The 26707-nt window shown below is 40.5% G+C and overlaps 3 protein-coding genes across 3 annotated transcripts; all 3 read left to right on the top strand.

The window, feature by feature from the left end:
- Positions 1–914: 914 nt before the first annotated feature.
- Positions 915–5216, top strand: LOC146328886 (extracellular calcium-sensing receptor-like). Its single transcript, XM_084716553.1, has 9 exons — positions 915–1192; positions 1466–1760; positions 1915–2001; positions 2273–2542; positions 2916–3122; positions 3212–3484; positions 3783–4010; positions 4103–4226; positions 4306–5216. Exons 1-9 carry the CDS (start codon positions 927–929, stop codon positions 5214–5216), a joined length of 2661 nt encoding a protein of 886 aa, XP_084572679.1. The 5' UTR covers positions 915–926.
- Positions 5217–15468: 10252 nt separating this feature from the next.
- Positions 15469–19718, top strand: LOC146328887 (extracellular calcium-sensing receptor-like). The gene is made up of 9 exons (XM_084716548.1): positions 15469–15668; positions 15956–16250; positions 16405–16491; positions 16756–17025; positions 17402–17608; positions 17698–17970; positions 18304–18528; positions 18606–18729; positions 18808–19718. The coding sequence occupies exons 1-9, from the start codon at positions 15469–15471 to the stop codon at positions 19716–19718; spliced, it is 2592 nt and encodes an 863-aa protein (XP_084572674.1).
- Positions 19719–21699: 1981 nt separating this feature from the next.
- On the top strand, positions 21700–26363 carry LOC146328888 (extracellular calcium-sensing receptor-like). Its single transcript, XM_084717851.1, has 9 exons — positions 21700–21965; positions 22256–22550; positions 22710–22796; positions 23044–23313; positions 23539–23745; positions 23832–24104; positions 24940–25167; positions 25250–25373; positions 25453–26363. The coding sequence occupies exons 1-9, from the start codon at positions 21727–21729 to the stop codon at positions 26361–26363; spliced, it is 2634 nt and encodes an 877-aa protein (XP_084573977.1). The 5' UTR covers positions 21700–21726.
- The last annotated feature ends 344 nt before the right edge of the window (positions 26364–26707 follow it).

The following is a 26707-nucleotide window of genomic DNA, read 5'->3' on the forward strand; positions in this document are numbered from 1 at the left end:
GATTTCAGCCAGGTAAAATCAGTTCGTGGTAAGGTGAGGTGTTTTTGGAAGTCATAAATAACTTATTTGACTCACCCGCCTGAACTTGGAGTATTTTCAACTTGATACAATAATGAATTGTGGTGGTCAAAGGTCAAGGTCATTGTGACCTCATGTCTGTTCCATTATTCTAAACACCATATTTCAAGAACACTTTGACAGTATTTTTTTTAAACTTCACAAACAAGACCAGTCAATCTCACTTGATAAGATTTTGGTGGTCAAAGTTCAGTGTAACCTCACGTCCATTGGTGATTCCCAAGGTTACATCTGAACATACTTTTTTGACATCTGCACTCTATTTAAGTGTGGTCTTCTAGTTTCCCCTGCTTAATGGGTCTAAAATCTGGTTACATGCCCAGCATAGCAGGGCATATCACATATTCAGTTATCATTTATTGAGTTTATCTGATATATGGTGAGTTTTTCTGATAAATGTACAGTATTTATCTGCAAAGGAATGCACAGTGATTCTAAATAAAACAATGCAAGTCAGTGTTTTACTGGAAGGTGAAATAGTCTATCTACTCTATCTGCAACTGAAGATACATATGAAAGTCCATGAGATTGAAGAAAAATGAATAAACTCATAATACTATTGTCCTACAAACTTCAGTAGACCTCAATATTTGCAGTCATTCATCACTTAAATTTGGGTTTGAAAGATCGTCATAGAGCGAAAGTATGGTAGGGTAAAAGTAGGGAAAGTAGGATAGGGTAAAAGTTCACAAATTAATTCTGCCTCAACTCAAAATCTCAAATGAAATGTATTTTAGGCCCTGCCCCTAAATTTGTTTATTCCTTGATGAGTGGTGTGCAAAATTAAACAATACTGCAAGTCAATAAAAGAGGATGGCAAAGCAATAGAACTGACTAGACTCAGACAAATGGTAAATGGGAGAAGAGTCATGTGGGCATTTTTAGAGATCAAATTGCTCTTGCTCATGTATTGCATGTTGTTGTATTCCTACGTTTCTTCTGCTGTGTCCTCCCCTATTTATTCTCCCTCCTGCCGGTTACAGGGACAGTTTCATTTAAATGGGATGCACAAGGCTGGAGACGTGGTTCTAGGTGGGCTGTTTGAGATCCACTTCTTTTCTGTCTTTCCTGACCTGTCATTTACCTCAGAGCCACAACAGCCTACCTGCCATGGGTGAGTTTGTTGGAGAAACAGCAAAAAAGTAAAAAAAAAAGCATGGAAGAAAGTTAAAATTATCAGGATGCATTTTGACAACCAAATATTACTCTGAAAGAATAATATTGTGTATATATGCTATTTAAAACATAGTGCTTCTTTGCATACTTTCAGTTTTCTAGTATGATAATTGTTGCGAATCAACTAGCTAATTTCTGTGCTAAATCTACTGTTGTAAAAAATATACATGTTGACCCAGTTACTGTAAAAATGTGTTATATTTTGTGTTAGTTTTGATGTTCAAGGATTCAGGTGGGCTCAGACCATGGCCTTTGCTATTGATGAGATCAACAGAAACTCCAACCTGCTACCTAATGTGACTCTGGGATACAGTTTTTATGATAACTGTGCCAACCTAGAGATTGGATTCAGTGCAGCTCTGGATTTAGTCAGTGGTCAACAGGAGCAGTTTATATTAGACGAGACCTGTGAAGGAACCCCTCCAGTCATAGGCATTGTGGGCGATGCTTCATCTACACGTTCTATTGCCATCTCCAGTGTCTTAGGTTTGTACAGACTTCCTATGGTAAGTTATCTGCCTTGCTATCTGAGAATTCTTATCGATCTTTTTCATTTAATTTCAAATTTCTTGTCAGTTGAAATCATGGAGCAATCCATGATAGAAAGGGCCAGTAAAGGCTTGAAATGTTTTTAGTATGTACAGTCTGTGTCTTTCACAGGTGAGTTATTTTTCCACATGTTCCTGCCTGAGTGACCGACAAAGATTTCCATCCTTCTTTAGGACAATTCCAAGTGATGCTTTCCAGGTGATCATCTATCAGCAAAATGAAAATTCATGAAAGAAATCATGTGCAGTTACACATAACTCAGAAAGAGCATAACCTCACTGCAATGAAAAATATATTCCTTTTGTGTGACAACAGTCACATTCTTTGAGTTGCTGATGTTCTGTGGTCTTAAATAACAAAGCTGAAATGCAATAACTAAACTAGGTTCAGTGTTGAACCCATTCAGCAGGTTTTCCATCAAAACATTATTTCAGCCTGTAACTTACCCATTCATTCTGTATTCAATTAGGTCCGTGCTATAATTCAGATTCTCAACCGCTTTGGCTGGACTTGGGCAGGTCTGCTGATCAGTGATGATGACTATGGACTCCACGCTGCTCGATCCTTCCAGTCTGACTTTGTTCAGTCTGGTGAAGGTTGTCTGGCCTATTTAGAAGTTTTGCCTTGGAGCAATGACAAAGTCAAACTGAGGAGGATTGTTGATGTGATGAAGAAATCCACAGCTCGTGTGGTCATTGCATTTGCACATGAGAGTAACATGATTAACCTCATGGAAGAGGTTGGGCTTGAATTGAAACTTAATTGTAACTTAATTGAAGTATGCAACTTAATGTTGTTAATGTTTATTTGTTGAAGATAATGATTTCAGTAACAATAACATCTTGGCCTTTGACAAATATTTTTCAGTGAAGAAATCACACCACTTATTTCTTAAAGGCATGGTTTCAGAGTGAGACTGTTTACCTAGACAAATTGCACAGATCCAGTTATGACGATGAATTACTTTGTTCATAATACTGTGCAAAGCATATGATCACATCTGTATATGAATGAGTAAGACAAGAAACCTTTGTGAACTGTACAATTCAGAAGACTAGACACTACTTCAGTGGAATGAGAGTATAAATGTTTATATTTGGCTTAATACACAGGTGGTGAGGCAGAATGTGACAGGCCTGCAGTGGATTGCCAGTGAAGCTTGGACATCAGTCTCTGTGCTCCAGACTCCCCACCTTATGCCATACCTGGCTGGCACACTGGGCATTGCAATTCGACGAGGAGAAATTCCAGGGCTCAGAGAATTCCTCCTTCAAATACATCCTGATCCCCACCATAACAACAGCTATGGAAAAAGCATGGTGAGAGATGAACCACGCAATCTGATCTGGTAATTGAAAGGATAAAATATTGTCATTACTTTTAACAAACTGATTTCAATATGTTTCAGGTGAACCAGTTTTGGGAGCACACATTTCAGTGTAGATTTGCACCACCTACAGCAGGTGGAGACACTGGGGGAGCATTATGCACTGGACAGGAAGATCTAGAGGCTGTGGAGACTGAGTTATTGGACATTTCAAACCTCAGGCCAGAATATAATGTGTACAAGGCTGTGTATGCTCTGGCGTATGCCCTTGATGACCTGCTGCAGTGTGAGCCAGGGAGAGGGCCTTTCAGTGGGCACAGCTGTGGCAGTTTGAAAGGATTTGAGCCATGGCAGGTGTGATATCAGTTTACACTCCATCTGTTTATATAACAAAATCACATACTTAAGTATTTCTTGGAAAGCAGCATTTAGAGTATAAGGTTGAATATAATGGTATTAAATCACTCATTGTAAAGTGCCATGCACATAGCTAAAAATTATTTTCCACACCACTGGTTAATAGCAGTGGATAGTATTATCAGGTCAGTTATATGTTGATGTCTTGAATTTGATTATTGAATACTACTGCTGTGTTCACCATGGTAATATGTAGTTCTATTTTATCTGTGCTCTTTTGATTTCCTCTGTCTAGCTATTGTTTTATTTGGAAAAGGTCAACTTCACCATACCATTTGGTGATCAAGTGTCATTTGATGAGAATGGGGATGTTTTACCAATATATGATATCATGAACTGGCTGTGGCGCCCTGATGGAATATCTAAACTTCGGAATGTGGGTGAAGTTAAGAGGTCAGCCTTCAAAGGAGAAGAACTCACAATTGATGAAGACAAAATCTTCTGGAACTTTGAATCAAAAAAGGTTAATTCTGTTTTTTCAGACACCACATGGATAACTCATTATAGCAGCGTAAGGTACTGTAAAATAACTCATATTTAGTTTTCACCCTATAGCCACCCCGGTCAGTGTGCAGTGAGAGCTGTCCTCCAGGTACCCGCATGGCCAGAAAGAAAGGGGAACCTGTGTGCTGTTTTGACTGCATCCCTTGTTCTGAGGGAAAGATCAGCAATGAGACTGGTTGGTTTTCAGCCTGAAACATGTCAGGTTATAGATATAATTATGAACATGTATCTCAAGACTGTGCCTATTTTCACAGACTCCATGGAGTGCACTAGTTGTTCAGAGGACTTCTGGCCCAGCCCCCAGCGTGACCACTGTGTTCTCAAGAAAATAGAGTTCCTCTCCTACAATGAGCCTCTGGGTATCTGCTTGACAGCTGCCTCATTACTAGGCACATGTATCTGTGTTGTCGTCCTGGGCATCTTTATCTATCATCGCAGAACACCTATAGTACGTGCCAACAATTCAGAACTGAGTTTCCAGACATTGCTGTCACTTAAGTTATGTTTCTTGTGTCCACTGCTCTTTATTGGTCGTCCCAGACTGTGGACATGCCAGCTGAGACATGCAGCATTTGGGATCAGCTTTGTGCTTTGCATATCATGCATCCTGGTGAAAACCATGGTGGTTCTGGCTGTGTTCAAGGCCTCCAAGCCAGGAGGTGGAGCCAGTCTCAAGTGGTTTGGTGTTTTGCAGCAGAGAGGAACAGTTATTGTTCTTACTTCCATCCAAGTGGCAATCTATGCTACTTGGATTGTATCTGCCTCACCAGTTCCTCACAAAAACACTCAGTACCACAATGACAAAATAGTTTATGAGTGTGTAGTTGGGTCCACAGTTGGTTTTGCATTCTTACTTGGTTATATTGGCTTACTGGCTATTCTTAGTTTTCTGATTGCATTTATAGCAAGGAATCTTCCAGATAGTTTCAATGAGGCCAAACTCATCACTTTCAGCATGCTGATCTTCTGTGCTGTGTGGGTGGCCTTTGTCCCTGCTTACATCAGTTCACCAGGTAAATATGCAGATGCAGTGGAGGTCTTTGCCATCTTGGCTTCCAGTTTTGGCCTCTTGGTGGCACTGTTTGGACCCAAATGTTACATAATCCTGCTGAGACCTGAGAGGAACACAAAGAAAGCAATCATGGGTCGAGGCACTGAGTCATAAAAACTGTACCCAGTTCCATGAACTAGAATGAATGGTTTTTCTCAGTCAGGAAAGCAGTTTATCAATAACAGCAATATTAGCAATAATAATAATAATAATAATAATAATAATAATAATAATAATAATAATAACAACAATAAAAGCAACAGGACTGGCGCTAAATAAATATATTGGAATATGATATCGCTTACCACTTGAATCATATATGAGAATAATTCAAAACAAGTCATTTTATTTTTTCCAGGATGTGGTTTAAATGTAAAGCACGTGCACTTCATTTCATTTCATCACTTCATTTAGGTTCACTTGACATTATTATATGCATTTATATTTGACCTGTGTGGAACTGATGTGGACTTACACAAGTTAAAGTTCACAGTCATTGTCACATACATTAAAATTAAAGTGCACAAGCAATGCAATGAAATGCATTATGCCCTTAAAAACCTATAAAACCTACAAATAAGAATAATAAATGAATACATACACAGCATAGAGTAAAAACACCAATAAATAAGAACAGAATCTCAGAAACATTTAAAACTATTGTTCGGTAGTCTGGTCTCCTAGGGCAGGGGTCGGCAACCCAAAATGTTGAAAGAGCCATATTGGACCAAAAAAACAAAAAACAAATATGTCTGGAGCCGCAAAAAATTAAAAGCCTTATAGAAGCCTTATAATGAAGGCAACACATGCTGTATGTATCTATATTAGCTATATTAGCCTACTATCAAAATGACTAAGTTGGCTACAAATACATAATGAGCCTTCATGATTAAATGTTTATTTTCCCTGCAGTGCATCCTGTAGAGAATGACGCACCACGTGACTACTCTGTTGTACGATGTCGCCTCAAGTTTAACTTCATTACAATATTAATGAATTATGTTTCATTGCTTTGATGAAATTAAAGAAATGCAATAAAGAAATCCGATTTTTGATGTCATTTTTATTTTGAGGATTCGAAAAAACAACAACAAAATGGAACGTGCATAACGTGCCCCTTATCTGGGCAACAAATAGAGTGCAATAAAACGCAGCCTGCATTTATAAAAATAAAACAGCAGCCTTTTGAAAAGGTTAAGTATATAAAATCAAATTAATACATTTTAAGTTTGATTTCTGTGCAAATACCAAGCAAGTCAGTGCAAGGGTAAAACGCAGCAGCATCCTCTTCTCTTTTGACACGCAACCAATGCAGCTATCCTCGGACCTGAGCAACAAAACACAATAATATCCCTAAGTGTCATTCCAAATATATACTGACAAAAATCAGAAATCACTTTATAAAAACAGCCACTTTGTTACTAAATATGTGCCTATGACAGGATTGTGTTCTTACCCGTTTAATGTGACTTCTGTTTTCGGACATCACTGGTCAGCTTCTCAACATCGGGCATATAAAATGTAACTTTAATCTTGACGCAGGACTGCAAGCTCTCATCTGTGAGGCGGGTGCGATATTTTGATTTGATGTACTTCATGTTTGAGAATATCTGCTCGCACAGGTATGTTGATCCAAAGATGGATAATACTCCAAATGCATATGTCTTCATGTTCCTATAACTGTCAGGAAGAGCATTCCATGTGTCATAGACAAGTTTCTCGGGTGTTGGGAGGCTTTCAATTTCACTCCATTTGTGGGTTTGGGCAAGCTGGGCTTTCTGGCGAGTGACATCTTCAAGCTCGGCTGTCAGACGTTTGAATTTGGAAACCCCTTAAATCTTTGTTGGCTATATCAGCCATTTCCATTTCAAGGTCAGCTTGATTTACTCCTGGAAATGTGCTCAACAAGGACGGGTCAATCTCAAGGGGTGTGACAGGGAAAGACAGTGTCATTTTTTCCTTTCGGAACTCGCAAAATCTGCTCCCAAATGCAGTTTGCATATCAACAATCGCACCTTGTAAATAATCACCGTTGAGTGTGTGATCGTGATGGGCTTCTTTGAATTCTCTCAGGGAGGGGAAGTGGGAGAGCGTGCCTCGCTGTACATCTCTGGCAAAGACAGTCAGCTTGCGCTCGAATGACAAAACAGCTTCCAGCATTTGCAGTGCAGTGTTTCCCTGCCCCTGGAGACTTTCATTCAGCTTGTTTAGGTGGCTTGTCATATCCACCAAAAAGTGCAGTTTTTCGAGCCACTCGGTATCTTCCAGTTGCGGGTAGTTCAGGTCTTTGCTTTTTAGGAATGTTTTCACGTGTTCTAAACAAGCGACAAAGCGACACAAAACCTCACCCCTGGACAGCCATCGGACTTTGTTGTGTAGTAGGAGATTGGAATATTCACTGTCAACTTCATCAAGCAATGCATGGAACTGACGGTGGTTCAATGCTTTTGCAATTATCTTGTTCACCATCTCGATGACAAAGTTCATCACCGCCATACACTCCGATGGGAATGTTTGTGCACACAGTGCCTCTTGATGCAAGATGCAGTGGAATGCAAGCAGATTTCGATCCAATGCTTTCTGTAGCAAAGTCACAAACCCCCTTTTTGATCCTCTCATGCTGGGTGCCCCATCTGTAGCCACTGAAATCAGGTGGGTTGGTGTTTATTCCATTGTCATTTAAACACTTCAGCACAGCCTCACATGTGTCCTCCCCCCGTGTTTGGCCTTTCAGTGGTATTAATTGGATCATTTCTTCTTGTGGTCCATCGGAGTTCACATACCTGCATAAAAGCACAGTCTGTTCAATATTGATCACATCACACGACTCATCACAGGCAATTGAGTATGCTGGCGCTGAATTAATGTCCTTGATTTGCTGATCGGTGATGTTGCCTGCCATTTTAATGGCCCTTTCCTTCACTGTCTTAGCGGAGAGAGGCATGTCTTTGATTTTCTTTATTACCTCGGTTTTGTTTTTGAAGTCTGCAAATAGGTGTTCTGATATGTTGATGAATGACTCCTTCATGTAGTCACCATCTGTGAACGGTTCTCCATGCTTTATTATCTCCCGGGTTGCAACAAAACTTGCAGCAGTAGTGGAGTTTGGAGGTGCAATCCACTTCTTAAATCTATTTTTCCGCTCCTCTAATTTCTCCAGAAGTAATGCAATCACACTTTTTCTCTCACTCCCAACTGGGTACTCGGCTGCAAATGTAGCATGCCTTCCCTGGAAATGTCTTTCCACATTACTCTTTTTGTTATTTGACAACTTCTCGCTACAGAGCAAACATTCAGGCAATCCTTCTGCATTGGCAATGAATGCAAATGATTCGGCCCAAGAAACGTTGAATCCTCTGTTCTCCTCAGTTATTTTTCTCTTTTTCCCTTTGGGATCCATGGCCCATCACACAGCCGCCGGTTTGTTTACAACAGCCACCTGCCTGGCATCCTGCCCTGCTGATAGAAAAGTGTCGCAGGCTATGACGCAAATCTTCGTTGACAGAAATGTTGAAATTTAATATTTATTCTACACATTTTTACAGCATTGGAAAACGTTAAGAATGTTTGTGTCATGTTTGTCCTCCTACAGAAACCATATTAAACCAAAAAATATATTTCCCTCCCCCATCTTTTTCCATTTTCAAACATTTTTGAAAAAGCTCCAGGGAGCCACTAGGGCAGCGCTAAAGAGCCGCATGCGGCTCTAGAGCTGCGGGTTGCCGACCCCCGTCCTAGGGGAAGAACCTGTCTTTGTGGCAGGTGGTCCAAGCTCCAATGCTCTGCAAGCATTTCCCTGAGGGAAGGTAAGAGAACACACCATGTGTTTGGTGACTAGTGTCCATTATATTGCACAGTGCCTTTTTCCTCTAGCGGGCATTGCAAATGTCCTGTATCTGTGGCAGTGGTACTCCTATAATTTTTGAAGCTGTTTTTACTATCCTTTCATCCTTTCATATCCAGATGATTATAAAGTCTTATTCTATTATGTTGCTGAATCACACAAATATACTTCCTTGTCAAGATGCTTCCTACTGTAGCACAATAAAAGTTGCTCATATTGTGGTCTATGTTTCTTAAGACATCTCAGAAAAACATAGTTTCTGTTGTGCCTTCTTGACAACACAACTGATGTTCAGAGACCAGTAGAGGGAGTCAGAGATCTGTATGCCTAAGAAGTTGAAATTGTTTACAATTTCACCAGGTGTGTCATATTTGGATTTCCTGAAATCCACAGCGTCCTCATTGTTGACTGTAATGAGCCCAATTTCAGTAGTGCTGTTAATGCAATTCTTATGAATGTTTGGCAACACAGTCATATGTGAACAAACTGTGAAGTAAGGGATGACCACAACAATCTTTTGGTGCTCCAGTATTGACAAATGTGGTGGATGAATCCCTTTTATTAACTCCTACAGTCTGAAGTCTGCCTGTCAGAAAGTCATATTGTCACCTGCAGATAGAATTACAGAGGCCAACATCTTTCAGCTTTAGAGGAAGGCTTCAACATTGTTGGTGCAGCAGGTCCCATCTTACCCTAAGATGATTCAGCACAGTATGTTAAGATAATGATACAGCGTCTCCAGGGATCTAAGCAAACTGTAGTGGATCAAGATCAGCAGAGATGTTATGGTTCATGTACAGGTCAACCTGTTTCTCAAAGCAATTCATTATTACTGAGGTTAAAGCAACAGGTCTAATATTATTCAAACAGTTTTCAGATATTTTTGAGTACAGGCATGTAGGAACCACACAGAGTGATAGTGACAAATTAAAAATGTCTGTGAAAACAAGCAATAGCTGAGTGGACACAAAGTGGAATACTATCCAAGCGAGGAGGTTTGATTTGCTTTTAAAAACTCCTCACTCATGTCAACTCATGTCAGCCTCAGTCACTTCAAGAATTTGTACGTTTTTCTGTCAGTCCTGAATCATGCTCTGAATAGGCATAGAGTTCATCTGGGAATGAAGCAGTGGGGTTGGTGAGACCACTTGACCTGGTTTTGTAGCCCATTATGGCTTGCAGTCCCTGACACAAGTGCCATGAGTCCCAGCTGTTGTAATGATTGAGTTTGTCCTGGTGTTGTTTTATGCAGACTTAATGGCTTTCCTGAATTCGAACCTTGCTTCCTTGTAGTGTGCATTGTGCTCTCCCTTAAAAGCAGCAGTCCCTTCTTTCAGTCTCAGGAGGACATTGCTATTAATCCAAGGTTTCTGGTTTGGCTAGGAGCAAATGGCGCAATTGGGAATACAAGTTTCCGCACAGAATTTAACATATTCACTGTATCAGCTTATTTGTTCAGGTTAAGGAGATTCCTTAAAACCATCCAGTCAGTTTATTCAAAACAACCCTAGAGTTTGAGCTTGTCTTCTGCTGACCAACACTGAACTGTCCTCAAGGTGGGCTTCTCTCTTTTAACTTTCTGCTTGTAAACAAATAGCAAAAGCATGGATAAATGGTCTGATTTCCCGAAATGAGGGCATAGAATAGACTTGTACAGTCCCTTGACAGTAGAGTAGCACTGATCAAAAGTCCGTTGCCCCTGCAGATGACGTACTCATAGTATTTTAGTAACACTGATTTGAGGCTGCAGTGGTTGAAATCCCCCGCCCTGATGGGAATAGCCTGCAGGTGCTGGTTCTCATAGCTGCTGAATGTGTCATAGAGTTCATCCAGAGCTACTGTAGCATTAGCTTGAGGTGGAATGTAAGCAAGGCAGAGGGAAATTCCCTTGGTGAATAAAATGGTTGGCACCTGAACTTAAGGTGTTCCAGTACCAGCAAACAGGACTGGTAGATTATCTCTACATCAGTGCTCCATGAGTTGTTAACTAGAAGGCACACTCCCCCACCTTTTGACTTTATTCTGACAACTTTATTCTGTACTTGTTCCAAAACATGGTATTCTATAGGTGTAAGTTTCATGGGGTGATGGTGTGTATGTGTGGGAGGATGTGTGTGTGCCTGATGGCGGCGCTATCTGCAGGTGAAAGCCCTCTAAGCTTTCGCGGGGTTAATAGTTAAGAGGTATAAGGAGTCAGCAGTCAGTATATTTCAATCAGGAGAGACTAAGAGTAAAAGGAAATAGTTTATTAACACATGCATGTGATATGAAACATGAAAAGTCTTTGGCGGTTAGACCCCATCGTGGTGAATACAATTTGCACATATATAAATGGGGTGATGAAGCTGTAGTGAAGAGAACCCCCCCAAAAAATAAGAGAGGATACCCAGATTAAACCATGCATCCTTACCTTAGCAGACAGCAAAATTCTAACAAGATAAACAATAAGAGTGTCAACATATGCAAGGCCCCAAAAAAATAAATAAATGCCCGATAGATAAATCTGTGATCAGCTGGAGATCAGCAGATTAGAACACAGCAATAATACTTTCCCTGTGGCGATGCTGTAACGCACTCAGGGATGCATGATAAGGCTACCCAAGTTAATGTCTTACCTTGGAGAAATTCATCTCAGACACTGGATATATTTGCTGCTTGTGTTGCATACGGCCTACCTAAAGGAGGGGCTGGAACGGCTGAAGCCAGGGAATGCTGAGAGGTTCCTGTAGTGGAGGATGACTGCAGTATAGAGACCTGCGCGGCAGAAGAGTCGCTGAAGGAGAGGCAGGGGTGAGGCGGTCTCCAGTGCTTGGAAGCATGCGTTGATGGTATGAATAGAGTTGGCTACTGCAGGGTGGAGAGCAAGGAGCTGTCCATGGCGCCTGGGATAGAGTAAGAGGAGGGAGCAGTAGATCAAGATGCAGTGGAGGGTTTCCTTCTCATCAGCTGAGGAAGACTGATTTCCTGGTTCTTTGTGGCCTCGAGCAGACTGGAGGGCCTCGAGCCGACTGGACTCTGATGGATCATGGCAATTGTTCAGCCAACTCACGAGTTGGGAGAGGGGAAGGCCCACTGCAGGAGAGACACTGGTTCATGAAGTTGGGATAAAAGGAGCTCAGACTCCTCTGGTGGAGCTGCCTCAAGACAGGCAATGCTCCTATGCAGGCTATCAGAAGAGAGGGAGGAAGAAAACAGAGCTGGGACCCTCGAGGGGATCGAGGTCGGAATCGGCTTGAGGAGCACCAAACAATAGCAGCAAAAATGGCGAGTAAAGCCTGAGCCATTCGCGCAACTGTCTGAACGAAAACTGATGGAGCAAAGACAGAGGCAATTTAAAGTTTGGCAGCAGCAAATTGACTGGCTAACAAAACCATGGCAAAATCTGATTGGATAGTAAAGAGGAAGGTGAACACCCACAATCAGCTGGACCAGTCTGGTCCTCCATTCCTCCAACTGACCGAAGGCATATGTTGGGTGCAGAGACAGAGAGGAGCCCCCAAGGGCCAACGAGGTATGCTATTTCTCATGCTGATAGCATAAAGTCTACATTTCAGTTGTTTATGTCAGAGGAAATTGAAAACGTGGTACTACAAATGACAAATAAGGAGGGGCGTCGTGTGTATGGTGACAAGTGGAACGAGATGGACAAAACTGAACTAGAAGGATATTTGAGTCTTCTGATTCTTGCTGGCATCTACAAGTCCAGTAAAGAGAGTACATCTAGACTATGGCATGCTAAATCTGGGGCAATTTTTCGTGCCACCATGCCACTGAAGACATTTCATATCCTCTCAAGGATCATTCATTTTGATGATTGTGACACCAGACCAGCACACCGTGCAAGAGACAAACTTGCTGTCATCCGAGAGGTGTGGGATAAGTGGGTGTGTCGCCTGCCACTCATTTACAATCCCGGTACTGACGTAACAGTGGACGAGGGCCTGGCCCTGTTCAGAGGTCGCTGTGTTTTCAAGCAATTCATGCCAAGTAAACCAGGAAAATACGGCATCAAAATGTGGGTAGCCTGCAATGCCCAGACCAGCTATGCCTGGAATATGCAAATGTATACAGGCAAACCTGTGGATGGCCAGCCGGAGAAAAATCAGGGCCAGCGCGTGGTTCTCGAGGTGACGGAGGGTCTTCGGGGACACACCATCACCTGCAATAACTTTTTCACCTCCTGTGTCCTTGGCCAGGAGCTGCTAAAGAGGAAGATGGCTATGGTGGGAACAGTGAGGAAGAACAGACCAGAGCATCCCCTTGTACTGCTGGTGACAAGAAAAAGGGCAAAGTTCTCATCCAAGTTTGTGTTCACTGACATGCATGCTCTGGTCTCCTACTGCCCCAGAAAAGGAGGAGAAGTGCCACAAGAGGAGGCTGTTCCTTCAGGAGCTTGGGAGAGAACTTGTGACACCACTCATCAATCGACGCCAGGTACTTCCCCGCATGCCAGCCTCTGCCAACTTGGTAATGGAAGTCCTTTGACCACTGCAGCAGCTCCCCTCACCAAGTTGCTCCTCCTCTTCCATCACGAGCAAAGAAGAGGTGCCGATTCTATGTGGGTGACAAGAAAACGAGCACCATGTGCCACGAGTGTGGTGCATATATTTGCTAAAGCCATTGCATTGTGACCACACACTGCCACTCATGCAAATGAAAACACACACACACTGTACTTTGATTTCATGATTTTGATGTGCCCCTACCTACACAGACACTGATGCACACACACAGAAAAGTTTAAAAAAAGTTTAAAATTTGTGGTAATGAGTTAGACTGAAGTTCACTAAAAATATGGAACACAGAATTGTACTTCAGTATTTCTGTGTTTTTTTTTAACTCAAAAATGAGGTATAATTTTATATAAATGAGGACTATTATACCATACAATACAAAAATGAATGTAAAATTTGTGGTAATTAATTGGAAACAAGTTGACTAAACCCAGATAGCACACATACGTCTCACCAACGTTGGCCTCAGATCATGCGTCAGCATTCTACTCCTGACGTCTGTAAATGCATCTGAGAAGCATCGGCCCATAGCAGGACATGGTTTGTCAGAGGACGGGATTATGCATGCCATTTCAAAGTCGGCGATAGATCGGCTGTGGATCGATACATTGCATGTTATCCAATTGGTGCCAACGGTACTGAGAGCAAGCATTGGAGATGGAGAGGCTACTTCATGTCAGCCAGGTCTTCAGGTAAACTCACTTAAAGTAAATGTAAAAAAAATAGCTGTTTTATAAATATGACATACAGGGTTAGCAAGATAAGTCGGGATTTAGCAACATAAGTTGTTAAGCCCTGACTGGGAATGTTAGCACAGGTGAAGAGCCCAGATGCCGATTCCTAACAGGCTAGCTAGTTAGCTTTGCAAATGTTAGTTGCTTATATGTCACAGACCTGACCAGCAAATGTATCAACTAACTTAATTTAGTCATTGCTAGGTAGCCATAAGTCTTTCCAGCACATGAACAATCTCCATCTGGACAACAAATCAGTGTTGAATTTGGGAAAGGGTCAGGTAACGTTAGTTAGCGTTAGCTGTTAGCTAGTAGCTGGTGGGCTTCGGTGTTTTTACAGCTGCGGAGCTAACTTTAGTGGTTAACTGGCAGCTAACGAAGGGAAGCTCTGCTCTGCTCTGCTCTATTTGTAAATATGGCTCAGTGTAACATTTTCTCCTAGTTCTGTACTGGTTGCGGGCTTTTGTTGGTGTGTTTGTACTGTAAGTGAAGTTAATATCAACCTCACGTAGGTGTGTCTGAGTTTAGTGCAGTGTCTCTGGAAAACACAACAGACTCCAGTTGTTTCTGTCATTTTAGAGTCATAAAATATATCGTTTAAACATTTAAACCACACCGGGTCAATTTTGACCCGGGCGGACAACAGGTGTGACTATTTGCTGCCATTAATTTTTTTTTTACATTATTTCAAAACAATATCCTGACTAAACTTTGACATATACCAGTCTGTGATAATACAACAATTTATGTGCCTCAGATCATAACCATAGTCAAAATAATCTGAATTTCTGTTTTTTTTTTAAATAAAAAATGAAGTGCAATTCTATATAAATCACATCTATCATACCATACATTACAAAAATAAGTGTAAAATATATGTTGATGTGTTGGAAACAAGTTGACTAAAAAGGTGCAACACAGAATTTGATGATTATTTTATACTTTGTGCTTTAATAGCAGTCAAACCAGACCGGGTCAGTTTTGACCTGGGAAGACAATATGAGGGTTAATCACTGTAGTCATCCACCACTTAAATTTGGGTTGGAAAGATGGCCTTTGGAAGACTTTAAAAGTGCACAAATGACTTCTGCCTCAATACAAAATTAATCTCAAATGAAACGTATTTTAGGCCCTGCCCCTACTAGTGTCAATGCCCTGATGAATAGTGTGCAGATTAAACAACATTGCAAGAGAATAAAAGGGGTTGACTCAGAAAGAGAGTAAACAAGAGGAAAGTCATGTGGGCATTTTTAGAGATCAAATTACTCTTGCTCATGTATTTCCCATTATTGTATTATTACTTTTCCTCTGCTATGTCCTCTCCTATTTCCTGTCAGTTACAGGGACAGTTTTATCTAAATGGGATGCACAAGGCTGGAGATGTGGTTCTAAGTGGGCTGTTTAGGGTCCACTTCTTTTCTATCTTTCCTGACCTGTCTTTTACCTCTGAGCCACAACAGCCTACCTGCCATGGGTGAGTCTGTCAGGGAAACAAGAAAGCAAAAAAAGAAAAAGACATGAAAAATGAATCCTATAAGTAGAATATATGTTTTTGATGAAATATTACTTGAAAGAATTGCATTGTGTATTTATGCTATTTGAAACATGTTTTATTTGCGTGCTTCTATTTAAGTAGTATAACTGAATGAAATTATTGTCGGTGATCGATTGCAAAATCTGTTGTTGTGCAAAATGTACATGTTGACACAGTCACTATCATGTTGTTTTCTCATGAGTAATCAGTGGTATTTCTTGTGTTAGTTTTGATGTTCTAGGATTCAGGTGGGCTCAGACCATGGCCTTTGCTATTAATGAGATCAACAGAAACTCCAACCTGCTACCTAATGTGACTTTGGGATACAGTCTTTATGATAACTGTGCCAGTCTAGAGATTGGATTCAGTGCAGCATTGTCTTTAGTCAGTGGTCAAGAGGAGCAGTTTATATTTGACGAGACCTGTGTAGGAACCCCTCCAGTCCTAGGGATTGTGGGTGATTCTTCATCTACACGTTCTATTGCCATCTCCAGTGTCTTAGGTTTGTACAGAGTACCTATGGTAAGTTTTCTGCCCTGTCATCTAAGAATTCTTTTTGATCATTTTCATTTAATTTAATGTCAGTTGTATTCATGGTGTAATCAGCCTTAGACAGTTGAAAGAGCCAGTGAAGGTTTTGAATGTTTTTAGGATGTACAGTCTGTGTCTTTCACAGGTGAGTTATTTTGCCACGTGTTCCTGCCTGAGTGACCGACAAAGATTTCCATCCTTCTTTAGGACGATACCAAGTGATGCTTTCCAGGTGATTATCTATTAACAAAATGAAAATTCATACAACAAAGCGTGTTCAATAAAATGATGGTCAGAGAGAACATCCCTTAACTGCAATGAAAAATATATTCCTTTTGTGTGACAACAGTCACATTCTTTGAGTTGCTGATGTTCTGTGGTCTTAAATAACAAAGCTGAAATGCAATAACTAAACCAGGTTCATTGTTGAACCTGAACAGCGGGTTTTCCATTGAAAGATTTGACAGCCTTACCCCTTCACTCTGTATTCAATTAGGTACGTGCTATAATTCAGATTCTCAACCACTTTGGCTGGACTTGGGCAGGTCTACTGGTCAGTGATGATGACTATGGACTCCACGCTGCCCGATCCTTCCAATCTGACCTGGCTGAGTCTGATGATGGTTGTCTGGCCTATTTAGAGGTTTTACCTTGGAGCAATGACAAAGCTGAACTGTGGAGGATTGTTGATGTAATGAAGAAATCCACAGCTCGTGTGGTCATCGTATTTGCACATGAGAGTAACATGATTAACCTCATGGAAGAGGTTGGGCTTTAAATAAAATTTAATTGCAATTTAATTTAAGTATACAAGTCAAGTCAATGTTGTTAATGTTTTTTGTTAAAGACAAAAATTTAAGTAGCAAGAATATCTTGGCCTTTGACAACTAAATTTTAATGAATAAATCACACCACTTATTTGTGAAAGAAACACTTTTGTGACATCAGTCACCCAGTTAAATTATTTAATACTCTAGTTATGATGATGAAATATTTTGCTCACTATACTGTAAAAAACATAGGATTGGATCTGTGTATGAATGAATGAGGCAAGAAAACTGTGTGAACTGTATAATTCAGAAGACTAGACACTACTTCAGTGGCATGAGAGTATGAATGTTTATATTTGGCTTAATACACAGGTGGTGAGGCAGAATGTGACAGACCTGCAGTGGATTGCCAGTGAAGGTTGGACTGCAGCTACTGTGCTTCAGGCCCCCAACCTTCTGCCATACCTGGCTGGCACACTGGGCATCGCCATCCGAAGAGGAGAAATTCCAGGGCTCAGAGAATTCCTCCTACAAATACGTCCTGATCCCCACCATAACAACAGCTATGGAAATAGCATGGTGAGAGATTAACCATGCAATCTGATCTGGTAATTGAAAGGAGAAAATATTGTAATTGTTTAAAGCACACTGATTTCAATATGTTTCAGGTGAACCAGTTTTGGGAGCACACATTTCAGTGTAGATTTGCACCACCTCCAACAGGTGTAGATGCTAGTGGAGCATTATGCACTGGACAGGAAGATCTAATGGATGTAGAGACTGATTTCTTGGATATTTCAAACCTCAGGCCAGATTATAATGTGTACAAGGCTGTGTATGCTCTGGCGTATGCCCTTGATGAAATGCTGCAGTGTGAGCCAGGGAGAGGACCTTTCAGTGGACACAGCTGCGGCAGTTTGAAAGGATTAAAGCCATGGCAGGTGTGATATCAGTTTACACTCCACCTGTTTCTTGCAGAGTAGCAATTAGAGTATAAGATTAAATACAAAAGTATGAGATTGGTAATTGTAAAGTGTCATGCACATAACCAATACTTATTTTCCACACCACTGGTTAATAGCAGTGGATACTATTATCAGATCAGTTGTATTTTGACATCCTTAATTTGATTACTGAATACTACCGTTGTGTTCACCATAGGCATATATAGTTTATATATATATATATATATATATATATATATATATTTTTTTTTTTTTTTTTTTTTTTTTTTTTTTTAACCTGTCGTCTCTTATGTTTTGTGATATTCATAGCTTTTGTATTACTTAGAAAAGATCAACTTCACCACACCATTTGGTGATCAAGTGTCATTTGATGAGAATGGGGATGTTTTACCAATATATGATATCATGAACTGGCTGTGGCTCCCTGATGGAAGAATGAAACTTCAGACAGTTGGTGAGGTGAAGAGGTCGGCCTTCAAAGAAGAACTCACAATTGATGAAGACAAAATCTTTTGGAACTTTGAATCAAAAAAGGTTAATTCTGATTTTTCAGACCACCCATAGCTAACTCATTACAGCAGTCTGACAGATATGTAATTTTACCCCTATAGCCACCCCGGTCAGTGTGCAGTGAGAGCTGTCCTCCAGGTACTCGCATGGCCAGAAAGAAAGGGGAACCTGTGTGCTGTTTTGACTGCATCCCTTGTTCTGAGGGAAAGATCAGCAATGAGACTGGTTGGTATTCAGTTTCAAACATGGCAGGTTACAAATACAATATAAACATGTATCTCAAGACTTTCCCTATTTTCATAGACTCCATGGAGTGCACCAGTTGTCCAGAGGACTTCTGGCCCAGCCCCCAGCGTGACCACTGTGTTCCTAAGAAAACAGAGTTCCTCTCCTACAATGAGCCTCTGGGTATCTGTTTGACAGCTGCCTCATTGCTGGGCACATGTATCTGTGCTGTTGTCCTGGGCATCTTCATCTATCATCGCAGAACACCTATAGTTCGTGCAAATAATTCAGAACTGAGTTTCCAGCTATTGCTGTCTCTTAAATTATGTTTCCTGTGTTCACTGCTGTTTATTGGTCGTCCTAGGATGTGGACATGCCAGCTGAGACATGCAGCATTTGGGATCAGCTTTGTGCTTTGCATCTCATGCATCCTGGTGAAAACCATGGTGGTTCTGGCTGTGTTCAAGGCCTCCAAGCCAGGAGGTGGAGCCAGTCTGAAGTGGTTTGGTGTTTTGCAGCAGAGAGGAACAGTTATGGTTCTTACTTCTATCCAGGCAGCAATCTGCACTGTGTGGATTGTATCTGCCTCACCAGTTCCTCATAAAAACACTCAATATTACAATGATAAAATAGTTTTTGAGTGTGTAGTTGGTTCCACAGTTGGTTTTGCGGTATTACTTGGTTATATTGGCTTACTGGCTATCCTCAGTTTTCTGATTGCATTTATATCAAGGAATCTTCCAGATAGCTTCAATGAGGCCAAACTCATCACGTTCAGCATGCTGATCTTCTGTGCTGTGTGGGTGGCCTTTGTCCCTGCTTATATCAGCTCACCAGGAAAATTTGCAGATGCAGTGGAGGTCTTTGCCATCCTGGCTTCCAGTTTTGGCCTCTTGGTGGCACTGTTTGGACTCAAATGTTATATAATACTGCTGAGACCAGAAAGGAACACAAAGAAAGTTATCATGGGTCGAGGCCCTGAGTCATAAAATATGCCTTTAATTTAATGAGACAAAATATATAATTTTCTCCACAAAATACAAAAAAGTTTAACATCAGTAATAATGTTAAGATACTGAGAAACCAGGACAAATTTCAAATAAATGTACTTGTACACAAAATCCCTCTCCATTTGGATCATATATGTCAAAATGCACTACATTTTTTTCAAAGACATAGTTAAAAGTACTTGCACTTCAAATGCGCCTTTATCAACTTTTATAGTTTAAATTAACCTTATACCTCTTTAAACTATAAGTTGCAGCAAGATCCAAAAAGTCTTGCACAATGCAAATTTGTGCCAGAACGCTGATAACCTTCTAGATCTATGATCTGTGATGTGCAGCCCTACTTTCTCTGATGAATTAATTTGTCTGTATCAGTTATGCAGATTAACTGGGTTCATTTAACATCTTTGTTAGATCAGTTTAATTTTCATCTGGAACTGATGTGGACATCAAGATACACTCACTCTTTTTATAATGCTCCAACAGTGGACTGTGGACTATGTGCACAGATGCTGAAACATCAAAGTTTACCATGCCGTCAGAGCAATGCTGTTGGACGAAATGTCACTTCACAATACAGCATTGCCAGTATCTTTAGGCTTTTTTGACCACATTTGAGTTGTACATTGGTCAAGCAAGGACCAGGTGAAAGTCTAAAGCATATAATTTCCTGTTGCCAGCATATGGTGCTATGATTATGACTGAATATGGTCATGTAAATGTGTTGAGGCATGGAGTCTTATCAAAGACAGTAAGTTTAATGCAGATTGGCCCATTTGCACCAAAAGTATAGCAATTTCCTGTTTCATGGTTAAACATCAAAACTCAATGCCACACCACAGCTACGTCCTTCAATGATACAACATTTTTGAATAGCTTTTGATCACAAAATAATGTAGATGACACAGAAAGATTTTGAGCTCATTATGAGTTACGCTGTGGGAGGAATTTGTTAAAGTACAATATGTGGAAATCATTAAAACTGACCACTTATTTCAAAATGGCCTACTTCCTGTTGGGTTTAAGCTATGGGTCCAAGAGACTGGGCATGATATGAGTATTCTGATTTCCGTGTATGTCGGTGAAACCTGCTGTGAGGACTGTTGTTTAGAAGGCATGACCAAGCCATTTGGCCAAGCCCATCAGATTCCACAATGTACACTGAAGTTAAAGAAACACTGAAGTTCGCCATGCTGCCAGGGCAACGCCATTTGACAAAACATCACAATCCTCACACTGTTGTATTATCAGGGTCTTAAGGCTTCTCTGACTAAATTTGAATTGGATGTGGTCAACCTGCTAGAAAAAGCACACCAAAATGTAAAGCATGTCATTTCTTGTTGTGTCCAGTAGGTGGCTCTATCACAGAATACTGTCATGTAGATGTATTCTGGACTTTACTCTTGTCAAACACGTTAATTTTGGTGTTGGTGTGCTATTTACACCTAATTTATGGCAATTTTGTGTTTCATGGCGAGACATCAAACTATACACCACGCACTTCAACAATAGCTGAATCTAGTAACATTTTATCACAAAGTAGTCCAGATGGCACACGGCAATTTTTAGGTCATTATGATGAGTTCATTAAAATACCACACGGGGGAAATGTCAAAATTGGGGGGTGCTGCTGTTTAGAGGTCATGGCTAAGTAATCTGGCCACGCCCATCAGCAAAAAACATACCAAATGTAAATTTTCACCGCAACTGACATGTGTGCCAAATTTGGTATGTTTTAGAGCATGTAAAGCCCCCCAATATGCGATTAATTTAAAAAATAAAGGAAAGGAAAAAAATAAAGGAAACTAATAGTTCCTTCAGTTTCAACAGGATCCTGACACTGAGGTCAGTGCTCAGGTATTTTAGGCCCTGCCCCTACTTTTGCTCGCCCTGATGGGCGGTGTGCAAGATTAAACAATACAGCAAGTCAATAAAAGGGACTGACATGGGAAGTAAGCTGTCCGGGCTCAGAAAAACGATAAACAGAACAATGTGGGAATGTTCAGAGATCAACTTGCTCTTGCTCATGTATTTCATATTATTGCATTCCCTCTTTTCTTCTGCTGTGTCCTCCCCTCTTTATTCTTGTCGGTTGCAGGGACAGTTTCATCTAAATGGGATGCACAAAGCTGGAGATGTGGTTTTAGGTGGATTGTTTAAGGTCCACTTCTTTTCTGTATTTCCTGACTTGTCCTTTACCTCAGAGCCACATCAGCCAACATGCCATGGGTGAGTCTGTCAGGGAAACAGCAAAAAATTAAAAACAACAGAAAATATATCCAATGAGTAGAGTTTAGTTCTGAGAATCATACATATTACTCAGAAAGAATTACATTGTGCTTTTATGCTTTATGAATACTACTTTTTGCATGCTTTTATTTAAGGAGTATACTGATTGTTGCTATTTCATTCTGCTTACTTCTTTACAAAACCTGTTGCTGTGAAATATGTACATGTTGACCCAGTTACTGTTTCATGTTGTATTTTCCAGTAGTTAATAGTGGTGTTTCTTGTGTTAGTTTTGATGTTCTAGGATTCAGGTGGGCTCAGACCATGGCCTTTGCTATTGATGAGATCAACAGAAACTCCAACCTGCTACCTAATGTGACTCTGGGATATAGTCTGTATGATAACTGTGAAAACCTAGGGATTGGATTCAGTGCATCGTTGTACTTAGTCAGTGGTCAAGAGGAGCAGTTTATATTAGACAAGAACTGTGTAGGAACCCCTCCAGTCCTAGGGATTGTGGGTGAATCCTCATCTACACGTTCTATTGCCATCTCCAGTGTCTTAGGTTTGTACGGAGTACCGATGGTAAGTTTTCTGCCCTGCCATCTAAGAATTATTTTGGATCATTTTAATTCAATTTCAAATTTTATGTCAATTGCAAAGATGAAGCAATCAACTTTAAAAAGCTGAAAATTACGTTGAAGATTTTTAATATTCTTAGGATGTACACTCTGTCTTTCACAGGTGAGTTATTTTGCCACATGTTCCTGTCTGAGTGACCGACAAAGATTTCCATCCTTCTTTAGGACGATTCCAAGTGATGCTTTCCAGGTGATCATCTGTCAGCAAAATGAAAATTCATAAAAGAAAGCATATATAGCTAAACATTCCACAGAAAGAAAGTCCCTTCACCACAATGAAAAATGTATTCCCTTTGTGATTTTGTTGTTTGGTTTCAGATAACAGAGCTGAAAGGCAATAATTAAACAGGGTCCATTGTTGTACCTGTTTAGCAGGTTTTACACTGAAAGATCATTTCAGCCCATGTGCTAATCCCATCATTTTTTTACTAAATTAGGTCCGTGCTATGATTCAGATTCTCAACCACTTTGGCTGGACTTGGGCAGGGCTGCTGATCAGTGGTGATGACTATGGACTCCACGCTGCCCGATCCTTCCAATCTGACCTGGCTGAGTCTGGTGGAGGCTGTTTGGCCTACTTAGAGGTGTTGCCCTGGGACAAGGACAAAGTAAAACTAAGAAGGATTGTAGATGTGATGAAGAAATCCACAGCTCGTGTGGTCATTGTTTTTGCGCATGAGAGTAACATGATTAACCTCATGGAAGAGGTTGGGCTTGACATAAAATTTAATTATACAAATTAATATTATTAATGTTTATATGTCATAGTCAATTTTTAAGTAACAAGTACATCTTGGCCTTTGGCAAATATATTTTAGAAAATAAATCACACCATGTATTTGTTAAAGGCATGGTTTTAGAACATTAACTCAGACAAATTACACAAAACTATGCATGGCAGTAAGGAATTAAATAGTTGGCTTAATACACAGGTGGTGAGGCAGAATGTGACAGACCTGCAGTGGATGGCCAGTGAAGCTTGGACAGGAGTTACTGTGCTCCAGACTCCTGACCTTATGCCATACCTGGCTGGCACACTGGGCATCGCCATCCGACGAGGAGACATTCCAGGGCTCAGAGAATTCCTCCTACAAATACGTCCTGATCCCCACCACAACAACAGCTATGGAAATAGCATGGTGAGAGATTATTTATGCTGTCTGGTTTGGTAATTGAAATGATAATATATTGTCATTACTGATGATACACTGTTTTCATGTTTCAGGTGAACCAGTTTTGGGAGCACACATTTCAGTGTAGATTTGATTTACTTCCATCAGGTGGAGACACTGGGGGAGCATTATGCACTGGACAGGAAGATCTAGGGAATGTAGGAACTGAATTTTTGGACATTTCAAACCTCAGGCCAGAGTATAATGTGTACAAAGCTGTGTATGCTCTGGCGTATGCCCTTGATGAAATGCTGCAATGTGAACCAGGGAGAGGGCCTTTCAGTGGGCACAGCTGTGGTAATTTGACAGGATTGGAGCCATGGCAGGTGTGGTATCAGTTTACACTCCACCTGATTACATGACAAAATTATATACATTTATATTTCTTGCACAGTATCATTTAGAGCATAGGATTAAATACAATACTTTGTGTACTAATTGTAAAGTTCCATGCACATACCTGAAAGCATTTTCTCTGCCACAGGGTAAAAGTGGATATTATTATCAATTCAGTTTTATGTAGATTAGAGATGCACAGATGGGCCCTGACATTACCTGACCTTGACCAATTATTTTCTTTAATTTATAGGCCTGCATCCACACTGTGGGGCTGCTCCTGAAATTCTTTCAGTTGAGCAGTAATTTTTTATATATCGTCAGTCAGTATGCATTAGCCTACATTTTCAGTATAAAACAGATACAAAAATGCACACGTTTCAATGAAGAATTATAAATAAGGAGAATCATAAATATAGTTTTATATTTATTGTCACACTTATGAGAGGAGGTGAAATGAGTGGGTGGTAAAACGTTTCAGAACTTGCTTTTAGGATTCAAAATGTTACAAAGAACAGTGAAAACAAGACAGGCTGTAAACTTTACAAAACAAGTAACTGTACAAAACTTTACAAACGAGTCTCTAAATCACTGCAAACCACAAAACTTTTCTTCATTATATATATTTTTCAGCCACCCACAACCTACCCGACATTAAGGTGATATATTCATTTTTATGAACCGTCCCGCCTGATCCACAATTTACCTGTGTGCCTGCAGGCATAACAGCAACACATCTCTAATGGTGTTGTCCTCAATATGATTACTAAATACTACTGCTGTGTCTTTTTTTTAATCTGTGTTATTCGGTTTTCCTCTGTCTAGCTTCTGTATTACTTACATAAGGTCAGCTTTACCACACCATTTGGTGATCAAGTCTCATTTGATGAAAATGGTGATGTTTTACCAATATATGATATCATGAACTGGGTGTGGCTTCCTGATGGAAGAACTAAGCTTCAGACTGTGGGTGAAGTTAAGAGGTCGGCCTTCAATGGAGAAGAACTCACAATTGATGAAGACAAAATCTTCTGGAACTTTGAATCAAAAAAGGTTTTTCAGACACCCCATTGACAACTCATTATAACAGTGTCAGGTCATCTAGAATACCAGACATGTAATTTTCTTCCTATAGCCACCCCGGTCAGTGTGCAGTGAGAGCTGTCCTCCAGGTACCCGCATGGCCAGAAAGAAAGGGGAACCTGTGTGCTGTTTTGACTGCATCCCTTGTTCTGAGGGAAAGATCAGCAATGAGACTGGTTGGTATTCAGTTTTAAACATGGGAGGTTGTACATGTAATTATGAAAATGCATCTCAAGACTGTCCCTATATTCATAGGCTCCATGGAGTGCTTCAGTTGTCCAGAGGACTTCTGGCCCAGCCCCCAGCGTGACCACTGTGTTCCTAAGAAAACAGAGTTCCTCTCCTACAATGAGCCTCTGGGTATCTGCTTGACAGTCACCTCATTGCTGGGCACATGTATCTGTGCTGTTGTCCTGAGCATCTTCATCTATCATCGCAGAACACCTATAGTACGCGCCAACAATTCAGAGCTAAGTTTCCAGATATTGCTGTCTCTTAAGTTATGTTTCTTGTGTTCACTGCTGTTTATTGGTCGTCCCAGGCTGTGGACATGCCAGCTGAGACATGCAGCATTTGGGATCAGCTTTGTGCTTTGCATCTCATGCATCCTGGTGAAAACCATGGTGGTTCTGGCTGTGTTCAAGGCCTCCAAGCCAGGAGGTGGAGCCAGTCTGAAGTGGTTTGGTGTTTTGCAGCAGAGAGGAACAGTTATGGTTCTCACTTCTATTCAAGCAGCAATCTGCACTGCCTGGCTTGTATCTGCCTCACCAGTTCCTCATAAAAACACTCAGTACCACAATGACAAAATTGTTTATGAGTGTGCAGTTGGGTCCACAGTTGGTTTTGCAGTGTTACTTGGTTATATTGGTTTACTGGCTATCCTCAGTTTTCTGATTGCATTTATATCAAGGAATCTTCCAGATAGCTTCAATGAGGCCAAACTCATCACTTTCAGTATGCTGATCTTCTGTGCTGTGTGGGTGGCCTTTGTCCCTGCTTATATCAGCTCACCAGGAAAATATGCAGATGCAGTGGAGGTGTTTGCCATCCTTGCCTCTAGTTTTGGCCTCTTGGTGGCACTGTTTGGACCCAAATGTTACATAATCCTGCTGAGACCAGAGAGGAATACAAAAAAAGCAATCATGGGTCGGGGCATCGAGTCATAAAAACTGCATGTAAGTTAATGAAACAAAATTAATCATTTTCATGTGCAAAATAGAAAAGTATGGGCAGAAAATTAGTTAAATAGAAATTTAAATATTAAGATATCAAGAAAGGTGGTCTGATGTTAAATAAATATATCTGAATAAAAAAGATTTGTGACTTTATCACACCAAATATGTGAGAATACATTTTCAAGGGTGTAGGTAAAATAGAACACACTCACACTTCAAATGCTATTGCATTTGTTAAGTTTCAAGTTAACCTTTTACCTGATTAAACAATGAGTTACAACAAGATCTAAGAAGTCTTGCTTAATGTAAAGTTGTGCAAACAACCTGCCCCACTG

This window comes from Lutjanus erythropterus, chromosome 4 (genome assembly GCF_056507025.1).
Source record: "Lutjanus erythropterus isolate fLutEry1 chromosome 4, fLutEry1.hap2, whole genome shotgun sequence".
Classification (NCBI taxonomy): domain Eukaryota; kingdom Metazoa; phylum Chordata; class Actinopteri; order Lutjaniformes; family Lutjanidae; genus Lutjanus; species Lutjanus erythropterus.